The 16,603-nt window shown below is 37.8% G+C and overlaps 1 protein-coding gene across 2 annotated transcripts; it reads right to left on the bottom strand.

Annotated features, from left to right (window-relative positions):
- Positions 1–1,735: 1,735 nt before the first annotated feature.
- LOC108676910 (alpha-2-macroglobulin receptor-associated protein) lies at positions 1,736–16,045 on the bottom strand. Of its 2 annotated transcripts, XM_018165067.2 has the most exons (9): positions 15,870–16,045; positions 9,842–9,983; positions 8,946–9,095; positions 7,705–7,809; positions 6,839–6,923; positions 6,232–6,388; positions 5,304–5,441; positions 3,133–3,252; positions 1,736–3,010 (listed from the first exon to the last, which is right to left on the bottom strand). In XM_018165067.2, the coding sequence occupies exons 1-8, from the start codon at positions 16,041–16,043 to the stop codon at positions 3,133–3,135; spliced, it is 1,071 nt and encodes a 356-aa protein (XP_018020556.1). In that variant the 5' UTR covers positions 16,044–16,045; the 3' UTR covers positions 1,736–3,010. The 2 variants fall into 2 exon arrangements, with proteins under 2 accessions (XP_018020556.1, XP_018020555.1); XM_018165066.2 differs by having other exon boundaries at positions 1,736–3,252.
- Between the last annotated feature and the right edge of the window lie 558 nt (positions 16,046–16,603).

A 16,603-nucleotide genomic window follows, 5' to 3' on the forward strand; every position in this document is an offset into this window, starting at 1 on the left:
GCAACAAATTCCAAAAGTTAGGTAGCACAGGCGTGCTTTAGTCGCATGATAAAACCTAACCGATATAGTGAGCGCTAAAATAAAAACGTACAAACATTTAACGCCGCCCATGCCATCATTAAGGAAATCAACTCGAAATCCAATAACGCACCACCATTGTCACATTTCTGTCGACCTTGGACATTTGAAATCACCGTTAACTAAAAAGACGTGGTTATTTTTTCTAAGAGCATATTTTCCGGCCGCGAGTCGGGCCGTAAAATTGTCCGAAACGTCAAGTCAAGGCGCATCGGAAAGGTGGCCGAGCGGTTTCATCACTACACAAAACTATACTAAGTCAAGATTACAATATTGGCGTTAAAAGCATTAACTAAAGTTAAGCTTTTTTAAGGTTCCCATAGTCTAAACTCTAACAGGTTTTATCTCGTTGTTGAACAGTGCCGAATCGGAATAGATTTGATGAATTGACAATAAATTTTGTCAGACCGAATTTGGCGTAAAAAGGAGTAGCGTGGCCAGTGTTGTCTCTGAGCCAGAAGGAAAGAAAATCCGACCGATGGTCGTACATGGGGCATGCGCCTCCTGTCAACTAATCGATAGCTTAACCTCTCTAAGTGTTGGTAGACAGATAATGATAATGTATTAATTAAGCCAGAATGTGCGATGTAAAACACAGAGGTAAGATTCTGTTCCGGCCTGTTTGAAGTTAGTCACTTGATGCAGCTTCGGCCCGTGAGACGTTTCGTTCTCATTGACTTTAGGTACAAATTTTCTTCAAGTCTTACTACAGAATGCTTCACTGAAACTGCCCGAGTGGAAAGCTTAATATAAAGAACTAGTGAAGATATCTTTTCAATATGAATTTTATTGAAAAAACCTTACCTGAATTTTTATAACACATAGTGTTCAAGATGACATCGGACAAATGCCGGCCATCTTCATCAATGCATTAAGTTAAAAAATTTTTTTTTAAGTTCCGTTCAACTTACTGAAGCATATTGGGCATAGCCTGGCAAATGTTGTTCTTCAAATAAAGTAGGATCCTTGTACAGTCATTGCAAACATTCGATTTGGGATAACCCTATAAAAAAATCTATGGAGCCAAATCGGGGGATCGAGCCAGCCAAAGGTCACATCCCAAGGAGATGAGGCACTCTGTAAAATGTTGTCTCAGAAGATCCATTGAACATCGCGCTGTGTGTGGCGTGCCTCCATCTTGTTGGAACCACCAGACATACTTGGCATTCATTTCAGCCAGTTTTGGCACAAAAAAATAAAACACGTCAATCATTCATGACCTTGCGTCTCTTATGAATAACTCCCCGCCCTTTTCAGACATCAGGCTGTTTGCAGCGAAATGCAAAGTTTCCGTGAATCACTCCAAAAAGTGAATCACTCCGTGGCATGAATAAAAAATGAACACAATTCGATTTAATTTTTTGCATTCATGGGCAAGGAAAATCAAATTTTATTATAACAATAACTAAAATTTCAGGCCTCGATACATGACATTTTTAAAGATGAATAACATATAAGCTCACACCTCAAATCGCACAATAATTACGGAAAATAAATTATTTTATATAAAATTAGGCCATATAACAAAATTGCACGAGTTTATCGTAACTCAGAAACACCGAAATTTCACATTCTCCGTGAACTGTATCCTGCACTTGCATTGTCGAGTGTCCGTCAGAAGCAGGGGACTTTACCTCGTCTGACGATGACGTACAGCTCATATCAAAATAGTGGGCGCAGGGCTGTTAACAAGTTCATATATAAGGAGATTCTCAATGCAAGCAGGTACTGCAGTGACAATACAAACATTTTACACATAATGCTCAACAATCGCAATTGTTAAATGACAATGAGGGACACATTATTCACCAACTCAGAAGATATTCGTTCGTGACTACTTAGGCATCGATGAAAATTCCCAACATGAGCGTAGAAAAGTTCCCGGTTTGAGCTCTGACGCAGAAAATACAAAAATAATTATGAGTTCTTAACTCCGTCAGACAATCACCGGCGGTTTTCCAGGCTAAACCCACCAATCACAGACGATAAATTGGCAGTTACGTGTACGTAAGTGAGTTTGATGGTGCGACCCATAGTTTGTTAAGCTGAAGAATTGTCACTCGAAATGCCCATATGAACGACATTCATTTTCGTCCTTCTCGCCCATGTTAATTGACATGGTACAAATCAACTCACTTGAGGCCTTAGCCCCGCCAGGAGTGCTTATTCATCAGATGATTTCCACATACAACAAAATCAGCGTGTCAAATGGAAGCGCGACGTGATATAAAGATTAACAGTCATTAATTCGTTGAATTCACTCGCGAACGAAGTTCGAAGCGAATACCATAGTATGGAGAAGGAATAGGCGCATAGGAATGAATAATGAACTTATAGAAAAAATACTACGACATCAGAGGACAGCTGCTCCGACTTTCCAAAGTGTGTAAAATTGTACAAGAATGATGCATGAAACACAATGAGCACGGAACTGAATAAGGACAGCAGAGTAGTTACACAAGTGCAACAGAGATTTCAGCTTAGCACCAGTAAGAAAGTTGCTCTCCTAGAGCTCGGAGTGCCGCTGCAGTAAGCATTGCAGGGATAGCACAAGTAAAAAGGATGCTCCTAGAGCTCTGAATGCTGATGCAAGAAGCATTACAGGTTGGCACAGGTAGAAGGTTGCTCCTAGAGCTCGGAATGCCGCTTCAGTAGGCAATGCGGGTTAGCACCGGTAGAAGGATGCTCCTAGAGCTCAGATTGTCGCTACTGGAAGCATTGCAGGGATAGCACAAGTAAAAAGAATGCTCCTAGAGCTCTGATTGCCGGTACAAAATGCACTGCAGGTTGGCACCGGTAGAAGGATGCTCCTAGAGCTCGGAGTGCCGCTAGAGGAAGCATTGCAGGGATAGCACAAGTAAAAAGAATGCTCCTAGAGCTCTAATTGCCGGTACAAAATGCACTGCAGGTTGGCACCGGTAGAAGGATGCTCCTAGAGCTCGGAGTGCCGCTAGAGGAAGCATTGCAGGGATAGCACAAGTAAAAAGGATGCTCCTAGAGCTCTGAATGACAATACAAGAAGCATTGTAGGTTGGCACCGGTAGAAGGATGCTCCTAGAGCTCGGAGTGCCGCTGTAGAATGCGCGTCTCCAGATCCTCGTGCAGCTTCTCGACGGTGCGACGCTGCTTGGCGAGACGCTCCTGCAGCAGACGTTCACCTTCGCTCTCGCTCACCTATACCAAACAAAACGTCATTAATCCTAACAATTACTGTCACATTAAAATGCAATGAAACACTGTATAAAATGTGCATAGAACCTGTCAACTATCCGAACACGAGATAGTATCCAACTTTTAAGATGTAGGCGTGATGGAAACAGTGGAATACCTGATGATGGAGCGTGATGCAAATGAGAGAGAAACGTTAGGGATGTTGAGAGCGATACTGGATGAGATGGGTGAGGTTAATGACAAGATGTATAAGAGTAAATATGATGAATAGATTGCAAAGATGGAAAGTTTGTCAGGAGTTACTGCTATCATGACTGAGAATGAAAATATAAAGTTGACGATTGGAGGATGAGGAAGAGAGGAAGAGGCTGGAGAGACTGGAAGTTGGAGCGGTGTTAAGAGAAAAAAAACAAACAATAATTTTGATTTTAAAAAATAAATGAAAATGTCTCGTGCTTAAAATACCTGCCTAAAGTTACAGAGACACTGCACAACTATAATAAATTAAATAATCCACGTTGTCTCTCCTAAACTGGCCCAACAATTTCAACTCGCCTTATTCCATCCCGTATCATCATACCTGTACAATCTTTCCTGCACAACGTCTCCTCCCTTTTCCTTTGATAACCATTCAATAAGAACATGTGTTGAGCCGAGGCAAACATTGAATATTTTTTCAGGACGCTACGACCCAAATCAAAATCGCTGAAATATCAAAACTGTAGGGAATGTGTAGCGAACTTATTTCAATCACATGTTACTCCCTGAGAAATTTGAAGCAGTAACATAAAACGAGATACATGAAATGAATTAAAAATTAAAAAAATATAACTCAGTACTCACTGCTGTGAGTGACAGAGAGCGCATTTTCTCGTCGACGAAAACGTGAAGTCACGGACAGACGGACGGACGGAGACACACAGACGAACAGACAGACAGACGGACAGACAGACAGACGGACAGACAGGAAGACGGACATGACGAGCACAATAGCGCCGTTTTTTCCATAAATGAGAAAATACACGAAAAGTAAAATGTTTGATTGTCTTCCTTTTAAATATTGTTAGATGTTTCGCTAAAATGCTACATGTGATACAAATTGGAAAATTATCCATACCATACAAACAACCATAATTTAGCAAATCGATCAATCTCAGCTAGCCCCATTTGACAGCAGTCTTCTTGTGCAGGCTCATGACGCGATCAAGATAACTTTTGAAGTTATCCACAGATTTAATAATTTGAGAATTTGTAAATGATGAAATGAGGGACGATTGCCAGCCATGATATGAATTTGTGTCGGCCCATTGATCAACACGAACGACGATCGACCATTTCAATGTTGGAAGGAGGTGGCTGCTTCCAACCGCATACAGCACCAAAAGATCAAAGCATCAGCCACATTAACAGTATCACGACTGGATCTCTGTTAAAGGGCCAGATATCTCTGCTATCAATCCCACGGTGGATATCCGTTCTCTCTGGATCACGTAATTCTTTCTCAAACAATTTACTAGGAACAAGAAGTTTTTTCTCACAGCTGGCCAGCAACACGGAGATTTTTTTTTTTTTTTTGTAACAACTTACTGTGAAAGTTGGACAAATAAATTTACGACTTCGGATGTGTAGGTGCGAATGGACAATGAGGATGGTTTTATTATTTCTATAAAAAAAAATCTAGTAATGAGCAGAATCTTCAAGGGATTCACATGAACAAATTGTTCTCTTCTTGAAATTTGTTCTCTTCTTGGTGGTTGTAAAAGCCGCAGAAGTCTGAGTTCTAGAAATTTTGAACGCCATGCAAGCGTTCAGTTCTTTCCCTTACAATTTCCAGGCAAACAAGGAGACGGGCGCGCGTGTGCCTTTAGCACTTTTTCAGTAAAAAAAAATTTTTTCGCCAGGAACTTGAAAGCCACAAAAGGTTTATACTCTTAACACCTGGCAACGACACAAAGTTATTTGTGATGTAACTTTCAGGAACAGGAAGTCCCCGCCGGGACGGGACCCCGTCACGTGTTATATCTTAGTCTCCAATTGGTCACGGGAGGCCGCACCTGCAGGAGCTTCTGCTCAAGTCTGATGTCGTGGTCTGGATGCTCCTCGTCGTCGGCGGCAGGCTTGTGCAGCTTCAAGACCTGCCCCGTCAGGTGACGCACCTTCAGCAGGCGGTTCTCGTAGTGACGCAACTCCGTCTGCAATAAGTCTTGCCTAGTAAACAGCTCAAAAATAAAGTTAACCGAGACCCAGAATTATGTTCACGTCTGAAAACAGGTTTGCATGAGACCAATTTCCAAAATTATCATGATAGTTTGTCACAATATATACAGTGGGGGGAAATAAATATTCGTACACTTGAAAAATCGTATTTTAATGTATGTAAGTACACAAACTGAACAGGAGAATTGATTTATATTATGTATAGAGGCGCATTGTATTCAAAAATAGCATCAATAGAAATTAAATCTCAATGCAACAAAAATTAATGCAACATGTTAACTTCTTCGGGTCAAAAAAGTATTCGTACAAAACAACTTTTGACTAATATTTCACACCAGAACATTCCAAAATGTACTAGAAACATGTAGCACGTTCCAGTAATGTAATCAGTAACCATACCGAAAAGTGAACATGTTGCATTGTTTTTTGTTGCATTGAGATTTAATTTCTTTTGATAGTATTTTTGAATACTATGCGTCTCTATACATAATTTAAATCACTTTTCCTGTTAAGTTTGTGTACCTACATACATTAAAATACGATTTTTCAAGTGTACAAATATTTATTTCCCCCCACTGTATGACATTTAAAACATGGTTGCGGGCAATTAGGGTACAATTCTACAAAATAAAGATGATGTACATTTCATGTCTCAACCCCTAAAGTTTCTTCAAGCCACGGGTACCGGCTAATATATTCCACTTTAATTTTCCTTTTAGTATATCGGTAACAAATAACGAGAAATGCCCTGATCTTGAGCCTCACATGCAGACTCTCGAGCTCCTCCTGCGTGAAGTCTGCGGCCGCAGCCAGGCGCCACAGGCCTGCTACTTTAGGCTCGATGAACTCTTTGCTCTCTGCGCCTCGCGCCACGAGTTTATGTAAGTTGTGGTAGCTGTCCTTGAGACCGCGATTCTTGCCTCTGAAAATTTCCAAGATTACTATGTAGATTCTAAGGAAATAACTCTGAAGTCCTTCCACTGGTAAATTGACATTGAGAGCAGCATTCAGAATTTGAAAACTGGCGATTTTTAAAACCCAAAAATGACCATATCTCAGATGAAGTGGGCGAAATACTCTTATCTGACCAAACTATTGAAAGCTTAACTCTTCTTACCGCTGGGATAAGCCCAGAAGAGAACGTAGAAAATACAATACCACAACTTTTACAGCACAACTTCAAACAAACATTGGCGCCTGTTGAAGATTAAGTGTGCAAATAAAAGTATTCTCAGCTGAGAAGTATGAGTTAAACACAAACAACTGATAATATACCAAAATGACAGTCATTAGATACTATATTTTGTAGAATAGCATCACACATAAATATGCAACCTTAGCAAGGTCCGAACAATCAAAGCTGAAAATATACCTGATTTCGTTGATGGAACTTCCTTCAGGTGTGGGAATCTCATTGCTTTCTAAGCTGTCCAGGTCATCGAGGGTTGGTAGCTCATCTGTTTACAGAGAAACAAATTAAGAGATATCATAAAACTTGCAAAAATACCAGGTAATACTTGCAGACAAAAATTAGACTAAACTCAGAACCTGAAAATGCATAAGTTTGCAAAAAATTCAAGCTTAAGTTCTTAATGATTTTTCTAGCAATTATCATTCAATCTTTAGAATCAAACAGCAATATATCAAGCATACAGGATTTAGGATTGAAGTTTTACAAGCTGCATTCCTAAATCAAAAAGTTATGGACATGTACATTTAAATGCGCTGCACACTTCTACACAGAAATCAGTTAAGAAAGATACCATAATTTATTTGGCCATTAAAATTCCCATGTTCATAAATATTCTAAATTGCAATATGAATAATATTCAATGATTGCAAATATGAGAACTTTGCTGCAGAGCCCACCTGCAGTTCTGCTAACTGACTGACAGGATCAAGAAGCATAGATTCTACCTGCTCATTACGATAATAATAATAATAATAATAGCGGTTTCAGCGTTTATTAGGCCGTAGGCCTGTCGCCGATTCTTAACATCGCAGAACATTCACAGCATTTTGCGGTCTCGAACTCGCAACTCACTGCTACAATTCTGCTGTGCTTACCCGCCCGGCCTCCTTGCCGATTCTGACCAGAAACTGGCGCACAGAGCTGGGATCGAACCCGCGCCTCTCTGCGCCAGTCTTGGTACTCTGAACTTTAACCACTGGGCCACCCTGCCTAGATGGTAATGTAATACATAATTCCACGATGGAATTATGTGAACTACAACTCACTGTTTTTACTAGAAGAATCCTTATGAGTCTGAAGCAAGTCATAGTACTGATCAATCTTGTCTTGGTGGTGCTGGAATTCATCTTTTAAAACTTTAAGTTCTTCCTCTGGAATAAAATGGAATGAAATTTTTAGTACAGACAATGGCAAGATTCTTCTAAAAAAATAAATAAAATAAAACCATTCATCAAGAGACGGTTCAAAATGCAACAATAATTCTAACGAGTCATCAAACAATTCAATTTTGCAATGTTGATATTTTTAATATAATGGAATATTTTCTATGCAATAGTGTAATTCTGCCCTTGATAGAGGGCAGTTGAAAATAATTGTTTCAATGATTCTAGAACAAAAGTTTAGTCACAAATAAATATATCTATAAAGCAAATTTTTAACAAGTTTCATAACACAGGCTTAGGTATATGATGATGAATTGATGAAGAAACGAGTTAGAAATTCCATATTTTAATAAAAATCTAACTAATGAATAAATATTATATTATTGTTGCTTGTCAAAATTGTTACAATGCATTCACAATTACTTCAGAACAATCAATTTGGGAGTTGTTTATAAGACTTCAATCAACAACCAGTTCCTGGATGACCATGTCATAGTGGCTGTGAAGGCAAACTTATTGACATCTAATTAAAGAAATTGCAACAGAGCAATGAACTAAGGCAAAATATAACACATCATACCAAATGTATAAAAGAAATTTTTGATGCTAACTAGTTAATACCTTTACTCCTTGTTAGCTACTTCTCGAAACAGATAAAAATTTTGATTTCATGTTAACAAATTAGAAATTCTGACCAATCATTTCAAGATTCCATTCAGAAACAGTGAAAAAAAAAACATTTCACTGATCTGACAATAGTTGTTTTTTTTTCTCATCAAACAAAAAAAAAATAGCCACTGTCATTGCTTATTCATGCCATCAGCCAGTTGTTCATGCTGGTAGCTACAAAAAATAGCCACTGTCATTGCTCATTCATGCCAGTAGCCAGTTGTTCATCATGGTAGCTACTAAAATGTAGCCACTGTCATTGCTCATTCATGCCAGCAGCCAGTTGTTCATCATGGTAGCTACTAAAATGTAGCCACTGTCATTGCTCATTCATGCCAGCAGCCAGTTGTTATCATGATAGCTACAAAAAATAGCCACTGTCATTGCTTATTCATGCCATCAGCCAGTTGTTCATGCTGGTAGCTACCAAAATGAGTACCATTATACATACTCACGTGTAAAGCCAGACTGTTCTGCTTTAGCCCAAAGTTTGTTGAGTTTCTTATCTTTGAAGAGAACATCCAATGACTGCTTGTTTGAATCAATAAATGCGACTGTTTCATCATCCCCTTGCGGTTGACCCAACTTGTATTTCGACATTATTTCTGAAAATAAAAAAATCATTAATGCATCTTAAAATTTAATTTGCCTCGCATAATACTGAATCACAAGACATGGTAAAACAAAGGTTGCAACAAGAGGCAGAGCAGAAGATTAATGAAATAAGGAAAACTTCTCGCTTCACAATTTGAATTCGTCATGGTTTAGAAGCCTTTAAGATACCTCAGAAGCCACTACTTCAATGCAGCTCCCATGGAGAATGTTGCTGTCACAATAAAGTCAAGACTTTGCCTTGTGCTTGGAGTGGCAACCATGAAGTTTACTCATCACTGAACAATTGTCCTCAACAAATTTTTAAAGTACAAGTACATATATGTAAAAAAAGTTTCAATGGTTCAAGTTTAAAAGTTTAGCATTTCATTCAATTCCATTCCTATCTCAATGAAATGTTTAATATAAAAACCAACATTCCCTATAATGAATACGCAATAACTTTTTCTTCAATACCCATCTCAACTGAGCCCTCATATTTGATGCTAATATTAATGCCTTTGGTAATTAGCCGTTTTTTGAATAAGTAAATATGGCATAAAAATGACCTAAATAATTGTAGGTGCCAAAATAAATTCAGTTCTAAATTTTGAACAGCTATGATGAGGATTAATGAAGATGATTGGAAGCATGAAGAAAATTACATTCATCATAAAAAGATATGAATAAACAATGGGTGTTTGCTACCAAGACAAACTCCCGAATAAAAATATTAGAAGAAGAGACAACAAGATCTCACCTTGTAATGATTTCCTTAGACGAGCTTCCATTTGTCCATCTTTATCGCCTCCCTCTGCCTTGTGTTTCTTAAATGTGAGCTCCTGCTTATCTTGAATCTTGAGTTCTGACATCAGAATAACCAATTTCTGATCAGACAATTGCTGCACAAGAAACAAAAACACAAAGTAATAATTAAAAATGAACAAAAATTAGTAATTATCATCAATCATTAGATCTCACAAACTTGGACATAAAGCTTAAAATTAAAATAAAATTCAACTAAAAGTTTAAAGCAGGCTATTTCATCCTAAGGATTTAAATTGTTTCAAGATAGCTCTTCATTCATATTTGTAAAAATTTATACAAATCTAGGCACCATCAAATTGGCTAATAAGGGATGATGATTGAGTTTTTTTTATTAATAACCTCTTACCATAAAAAATTTTGTACACAAGTTCAGGCTCATTATAAAGGTCTTTGCAAGGGCTATCATATGACATCTCCAAAAAATTCCATATGCTATTCATAAAGTGCCGGACGCATAAGAAAAGTTTCCCGAATTACCTCTGGGAGCGGGGTAATTTGGAACACTTGAAATAAAACTTAATTTTAAAATGTTTGAAGCATGCAGAGTGTACTCATCCATTACTAACAGTACTCTGAAGTCCTCCTCTTCCTTTGTAGATAATATAGATGTAGCATAAATGACATTTTATGTGATTTGTACTTCTTTCTCCTTTATTGATATGATGTTACCATATCCATGCATTACCATTTTATTGACAAGATATTTTCATATCCATAAATATGCCTTTGAGCATTGACAATGACTTTGTCCACTGCAAGCTTTTTTCATATCAACAGCAATATAGCATTTCTTCTGTATCTGTAAGCTTACAGGACCATTTTGCACCATTTTAATTGGGTCAAGTGAATTTGCTATAACAAAAAAGATAGTAAAATAACATACCTGAAACTGAAAGCAATATTTTAGTGAATACCATCATTTTTTTGGTGAAATAAATAAAAATTTTGGTTAATTAGGTACTTTTCATTCTATGTTGCCCGGCGCACATTTCTATCTATGACATTCTATGCACAGTTTTGTGATTGTGATAACTGATGATGCATTAATGGTAAATATAACAAGAATTCTTTGTTGATAATTGTTTTTTTCATTAACTGGAGCCTTTGCCAACCAAGGTTCTACTGTAAATGCATTTATAAGGGTGTATACTGTATTACTCAGGAGGGTGTCCCTTATTACACACTCAAGCAGAAATGGCTGCCATTTAGTTTGGATTGAGGTAACAAAATTCTGTTTTCAAGCAAACCCGTCTGCAACATTTTTCAAGCAAAATTTTTTAATACAGCAAATATTTTTTTTTACTACAAGCCTTAGCATTAGTACTTTTCCAAAATTAAATTTTTTTCAGGGATTTTTTAGGGCTAGATTCCTAAACTTCCTTTAGAATACATAGATAGGAAAATGTTGAAGTTTATGCCACTACCGTCAACCAGGGCTACTCGGGATGGGCAGGGAAACTCGGGACAGTCCTCCGATATGGCGTCAAACTGTTTTAGTAGCAAAACTAATTGGAATATTGCAAAACTAAATATAGTGGCATAAACGTCAACATTTTTCCTATCTATGTAGTATAAAGGAAGTTCAAAAATACTACATTTACTAGCTTTGAAAAATTCCTGAAAATATGGTAAAAAACAATATTTTGAAAAGTTACTTCTGAAAAGGTCTGTAGTAAAAAAAAAAAATATATTTGCCGCATTACATAAAATTTCGATTAGAAAAAAGTGGCAGACAAGTGTCAGCATGAAAACTTTATTTGCAGAATTTACATACCTCAATCCCCAAAAGAATGGCGGCCATAGACTCCTGCGTCTCGAAATAATTTTCTCGAAATGAACCGGGACAGACGAAACGAGACGAGAAAATTCCGGGAAAAAAATAACGGGACAGAGGGTAAAATTTGTCCCGGAATAAACGTATGAACCGAGACAAGACTTCTGTCCCGGACCTTAAAACTTGTGTCCCGGTAAATTATGAACCGGGACGAGACAGACAGATTTGAAACGAGACATAACGAGACGAGACGAGATTCGTCTTAATTATTCAAGACAAAACAAGTTTTTCGATTACGATACGAATCATTTCGAAAACATGGGTTGAAGAATGACAAGTTAGCCCTTTATTGCTAATTGGGCCATAGACAGTTACCAGTTAAATTGAGTTGATTGTAGATTTAGCAAAATTTGTCTGACTAACTGACATGGCAGTTAATTAGTGGTCCGACAAACATGGCAAACCTGTCGATGTATGCATGGCTGAGTATTGAGTCAAAAATGTTACTCTTAGTCTTAACTATATATATAAGGCGTCAATTGCACTTATGGGAACCGTACTAATATGAGTCGAGTTTATTACCCGTTCGGAACGAGTTCAGGCGCCATGGAGCGCATAGGGAGCAGGGACGCAGTGTCTAGATTAGTCGGCCAATTAGTAGACAGTGGAGTGGAGTCCTGGTAAGATATTCCTAATAATACTAAAGCTAGTATTAGATTATCTCTGTCTTTAGTAAAATTTTGTGCTACGCCTCCAGGAAATCTTCGCAATTGCGCAGTTTCCTGAAATGTTATCAAACACTTGGTCATGTTTGAGGGGAGCGTCTGGCCAAAATTTTTGAATTTTGGCTTTTCCACTTTTTAGTCTCATCTCAAAGCTGACATTCTGCTCTATCCAACGGTACCAAAATCATCTCTGTACGTTGATTTAAGCGTTCACGACAGATCGCGAAAGGGTGCGGGGTGGTGGCGTTCTTTCACATTAAAGATACGCGGAAATTCCCGATAGCATACTTAAATAGCTATACCACATACGATGTGCTTCAGTTACCCGCCTGCAGTTGTACGGGAGGGTTTGCGTGTCGTCGTTCACACCATCCTTGACAGGAATTGAGCTCCAATATCGCCTAGTCTTGCATTCTTGCCACCTTGAACGCTTATTTCGAGGCGCCCAGGAATTTATCAGGCTCTACTGAACAATTAACTTATTGTAACTGCAAACCTGTCTCCTCCTACAGTTTTGAAGCTACAGTGATGCGACATATATCATTCGATTTGCAATTAAAATATCTATCGATTTATGGTAGTTTTTTTCAATTTCATTATGGTTTTGAAAATATTTAAAAAAAGGGAGAGGAAATAGGGAAAATCGAAAAAAAATTCAAACATTTTGCAAAAAATGCTCCTCCATTCACGAAAATTTGAATTTCAAAAAACGCTACCATAAATCAATAGATATGGTCTATATGCATCGAATGACATGCGTCTCAATGTTGTAGCTTGAAAATCCAAGGAGGAGATAGTTCTACAGTACGGTACCCCTTTTTTGGCCGTTTTCTAAGAATTTCACGTTTTCTTTCATTTTTCGAAAAATCTACTTGAATAAAAGCTGTCTATTTTACGGTTTTACAATGGTGTACCAAATTTGTACCAGCCGAGAAAAAAAAGTGGCCAGACGCTCCTCTTAACGTTATTTAGAAAGGATACACATGGATATTTCGAGTTCTTTTTTGAAAATCAAATTATTATATTTTTTCCAACTTAAATTTTGTTGTATTTTAAAATGTTGTTGATATTTCTTTCCAAGCTTTTTTGTTGAAGGAGATTGCTTGAGGCAAGATCGATGAATCTGATTCTGTGATTGAGCTGGAGGCAAATCAAAGTCTGTCCAGTCAGCCGATGTCACCAGCTACAGGCTACAGCTAGTATGGCCTCCTCCAGACCATCATAGAACACAATTTTTGAAAAACGTGTTTTTCTATTTTTAACATGTTTTTCCATTTTTATTCGCCTGTCAAGATTAAGTACCATATTAAACCACAACATGTATTCGTAGCAAAAATCATTTCAATTACCGAGCTCCAATCAGAATAGTACAAGGATACGTCTCAAGTTATTATATAAATGCAGAGGTGGGCAGTAACGTGCTACATGTAGCGGTAGCGGTAGCGACGCGACATTTAAGCAATTGTGGCGGTAGCGGTAGCGCCCGCTCCGTATTCAAGTAGCGATACGAGGTTTTGCCGCTACAGCGCTACCGCTACATTTATAGATAAAGCCTCTAGATTTTACTTAATAGTATTACATATTATTTAAAATCCAGCATGATACATACATAATATAAATTACAGAATAAAACTGTACGAAAGATTTCGGTGTAATGTTGTCAACTTCAGCCTATTACTAGTGTCAACAGGTTAGTTGTTAGTCCAGAGGTCGGCAGTAGCGCGCTACATGTAGCGGCCGCTATATTTTCGGTAGCGGTAGCGGCGCTAAATTTAAGCACTTGTAGCGGTAGCGCACGCTACATTTAGATCATGTTGCGGTAGCGGCCGCTACATTTCAAAGTAGCGCTGCCCAGCTCTGTATAAATGTATGATGGTGAGCCTAAGTTTACACCACATCAATAATTGATGCGTCTCGTTGTCTCGTTAAAATGGCTATAAATTCTGGGAAATTTTAAGGTACGCATTTTAACCGGGATGTCTCGTCTCGTCTCGGTATCGTCCCGGAATTCCTACGGAGGGCTGAAAATTGTCCCGGTTTTTATTGCGAACCGGGACAGAGCCTGTTGTCTCGTCTCGTCTCGGATAAGAAAAAATGCCAAACGCAGGAGTCTAGGCGGCCATTTCCGCATGGCGGGGCTACTCGGGACACCCCCAAAAACGCAATTACAGTAGAATGACTAGAACCTCAGTTAGCAAAGGCTTCAGTTAAGAAAAAATTTATTAAAAACAAAGAATATTGATTACATTTACCTTGCTCAGCAAAAAAAATTCACTTATTGAAAAATTAGTGCATCATCAGTCATCACAAAATTGTGCATAGAATGTCATATATAGAATTGTGCACCAGGCATCATAGAATGAAAAGTAATTGACCTAAACTATGATTTATTTCTCCAAAACATATGATGGTTGTCGCTAAAACATTCCTTTCTGTTTCAGGTATGCTTTTCACAATCTTTTTTTTATAGTAAATTCATTTAACCCAATTAAAATGGTGTGAAATTACAAGCCGTCCTGTAAGCTTACAGATACAGAAAAAATGCTATATGGTTGCTGATATGAAGCTTGCAGTGGACAAGGTAGTTGAAATGCTCAATGGCCTGTTCATGGATATGGTAATATCAATGTATATGTTAATATCATATCAATAAAGGAAAAACAAGTAAAAATCACAGAAAATGTCATTTATTTTACCTCTACATCATCTACAATGAAAGAGGAGGACTTCAGAGTAATGTTAGTACTGGATGAGTACACTCTGCAGTCTGCATGCTTCAAATGTTTTAAAATTAAGTTTTATTCCAAGTGTCCCGAGTAGCCCCATTCAACGGGGCTCACTTCACTTCACTCATTTCTCACTTCTTTCACACACACTTTTTTTGCTTCTGGCACCTCACGAATAGCATATAGAATTTTTTTGGAGAAGCCATGCAATAGCCCTTGCAAAGAGCTTTGAAATGAGCCTAAACTTGTTTATGAAATGTTTCATGGTAAGAAGTTTTGAATGAAAAACGTTCGAAATCATCCCGAGTAGCCCCGGTTGATGGTATTTTTAGTTTTGCAATATTTCAATGTTTTGCTGCTATAATATTTTTACGCCATGGCAGGGGACTGTCCCAAGTTAGCCCAACTGTCCCTTATTACCCCATTTGACATTATAAATACAAATAGCTGAGAAAATAGCTTAGAACTAAAAGATTCAGACTTTACTCATTATAGTTGGGTTACATACATTTAGATCACAGACATAAGTCTAGTCTTAAAAATCTATAACATTTTAGAATGACACATTGAAATTTGTACAGCTAGTAATATGTAGATACCTCATGGCATTCAGCTCAAATAAGTAAATAAATTTGACATAAGCAGGAGCTACTTTTTTCAATATAAAATAACTTTCTCAAGGCCACATTTATTACAAGATGCATGAAGAAAATTCATTGAAATCTTTATACTTACCTTCAAGGCTTTCTCCCACACCAAATTAATCTTAGCCATCCTGAAGGGTTTTTTAGCCTCTCTTATATTTTTTTCATTAAATTCTTGCAGTACAACACACTGACTTAGGCAAAGTAAGAGAATTGCCAATTGATACAACAGTGGTGGTATCATCTTTGAAAAGTTAAGCAACATTCTGAAACAAATGATCATTAAAAAATAAAATGCATCCAGCAACACAGGACCCATTCACCACACATCCCTACACATATAATTCAACCATACATACAACAATCTGCAAAAAGAAATTGGACTATGGCAATGCCACACTCTATGAACTTTCAACCACAACACAAAATAAACTGCAATCCATAACAAATGCTGCTGCACGACTGGTGTGCAATAAGCAAAAATTAGAACAAATGATGCAAATATTGCGCAATCTTTACTGGCTGCACATGCAAAAGCACACAAGGTTCAAGGTCATTGTACTGATGTTCCAATGCCTTTACAGTCTGACACCTCCTTATTTCACAGAATGTCTGCAGCGCATACATTCTGTGTTTGCAATGCATTTTGAAGACTGCTGGGGATGCAGCAAGGCATCACATCTTGAAGACTGCTGGTTAACACATCTTGGGTACTGTGTGCAATGTTTTTGGTCTACAAAATAAAAATTGGCAATGCATCAAATGAACTCTGCACCTTGGTACTAACATTTTGCTGTTACTAATCAAGTACAGACTCAACTACTG

This window comes from Hyalella azteca, unplaced genomic scaffold, assembly GCF_000764305.2.
Source record: "Hyalella azteca isolate HAZT.00-mixed unplaced genomic scaffold, Hazt_2.0.2 contig895, whole genome shotgun sequence".
In the NCBI taxonomy this organism is placed as follows: Eukaryota; Metazoa; Arthropoda; class Malacostraca; order Amphipoda; family Hyalellidae; genus Hyalella; species Hyalella azteca.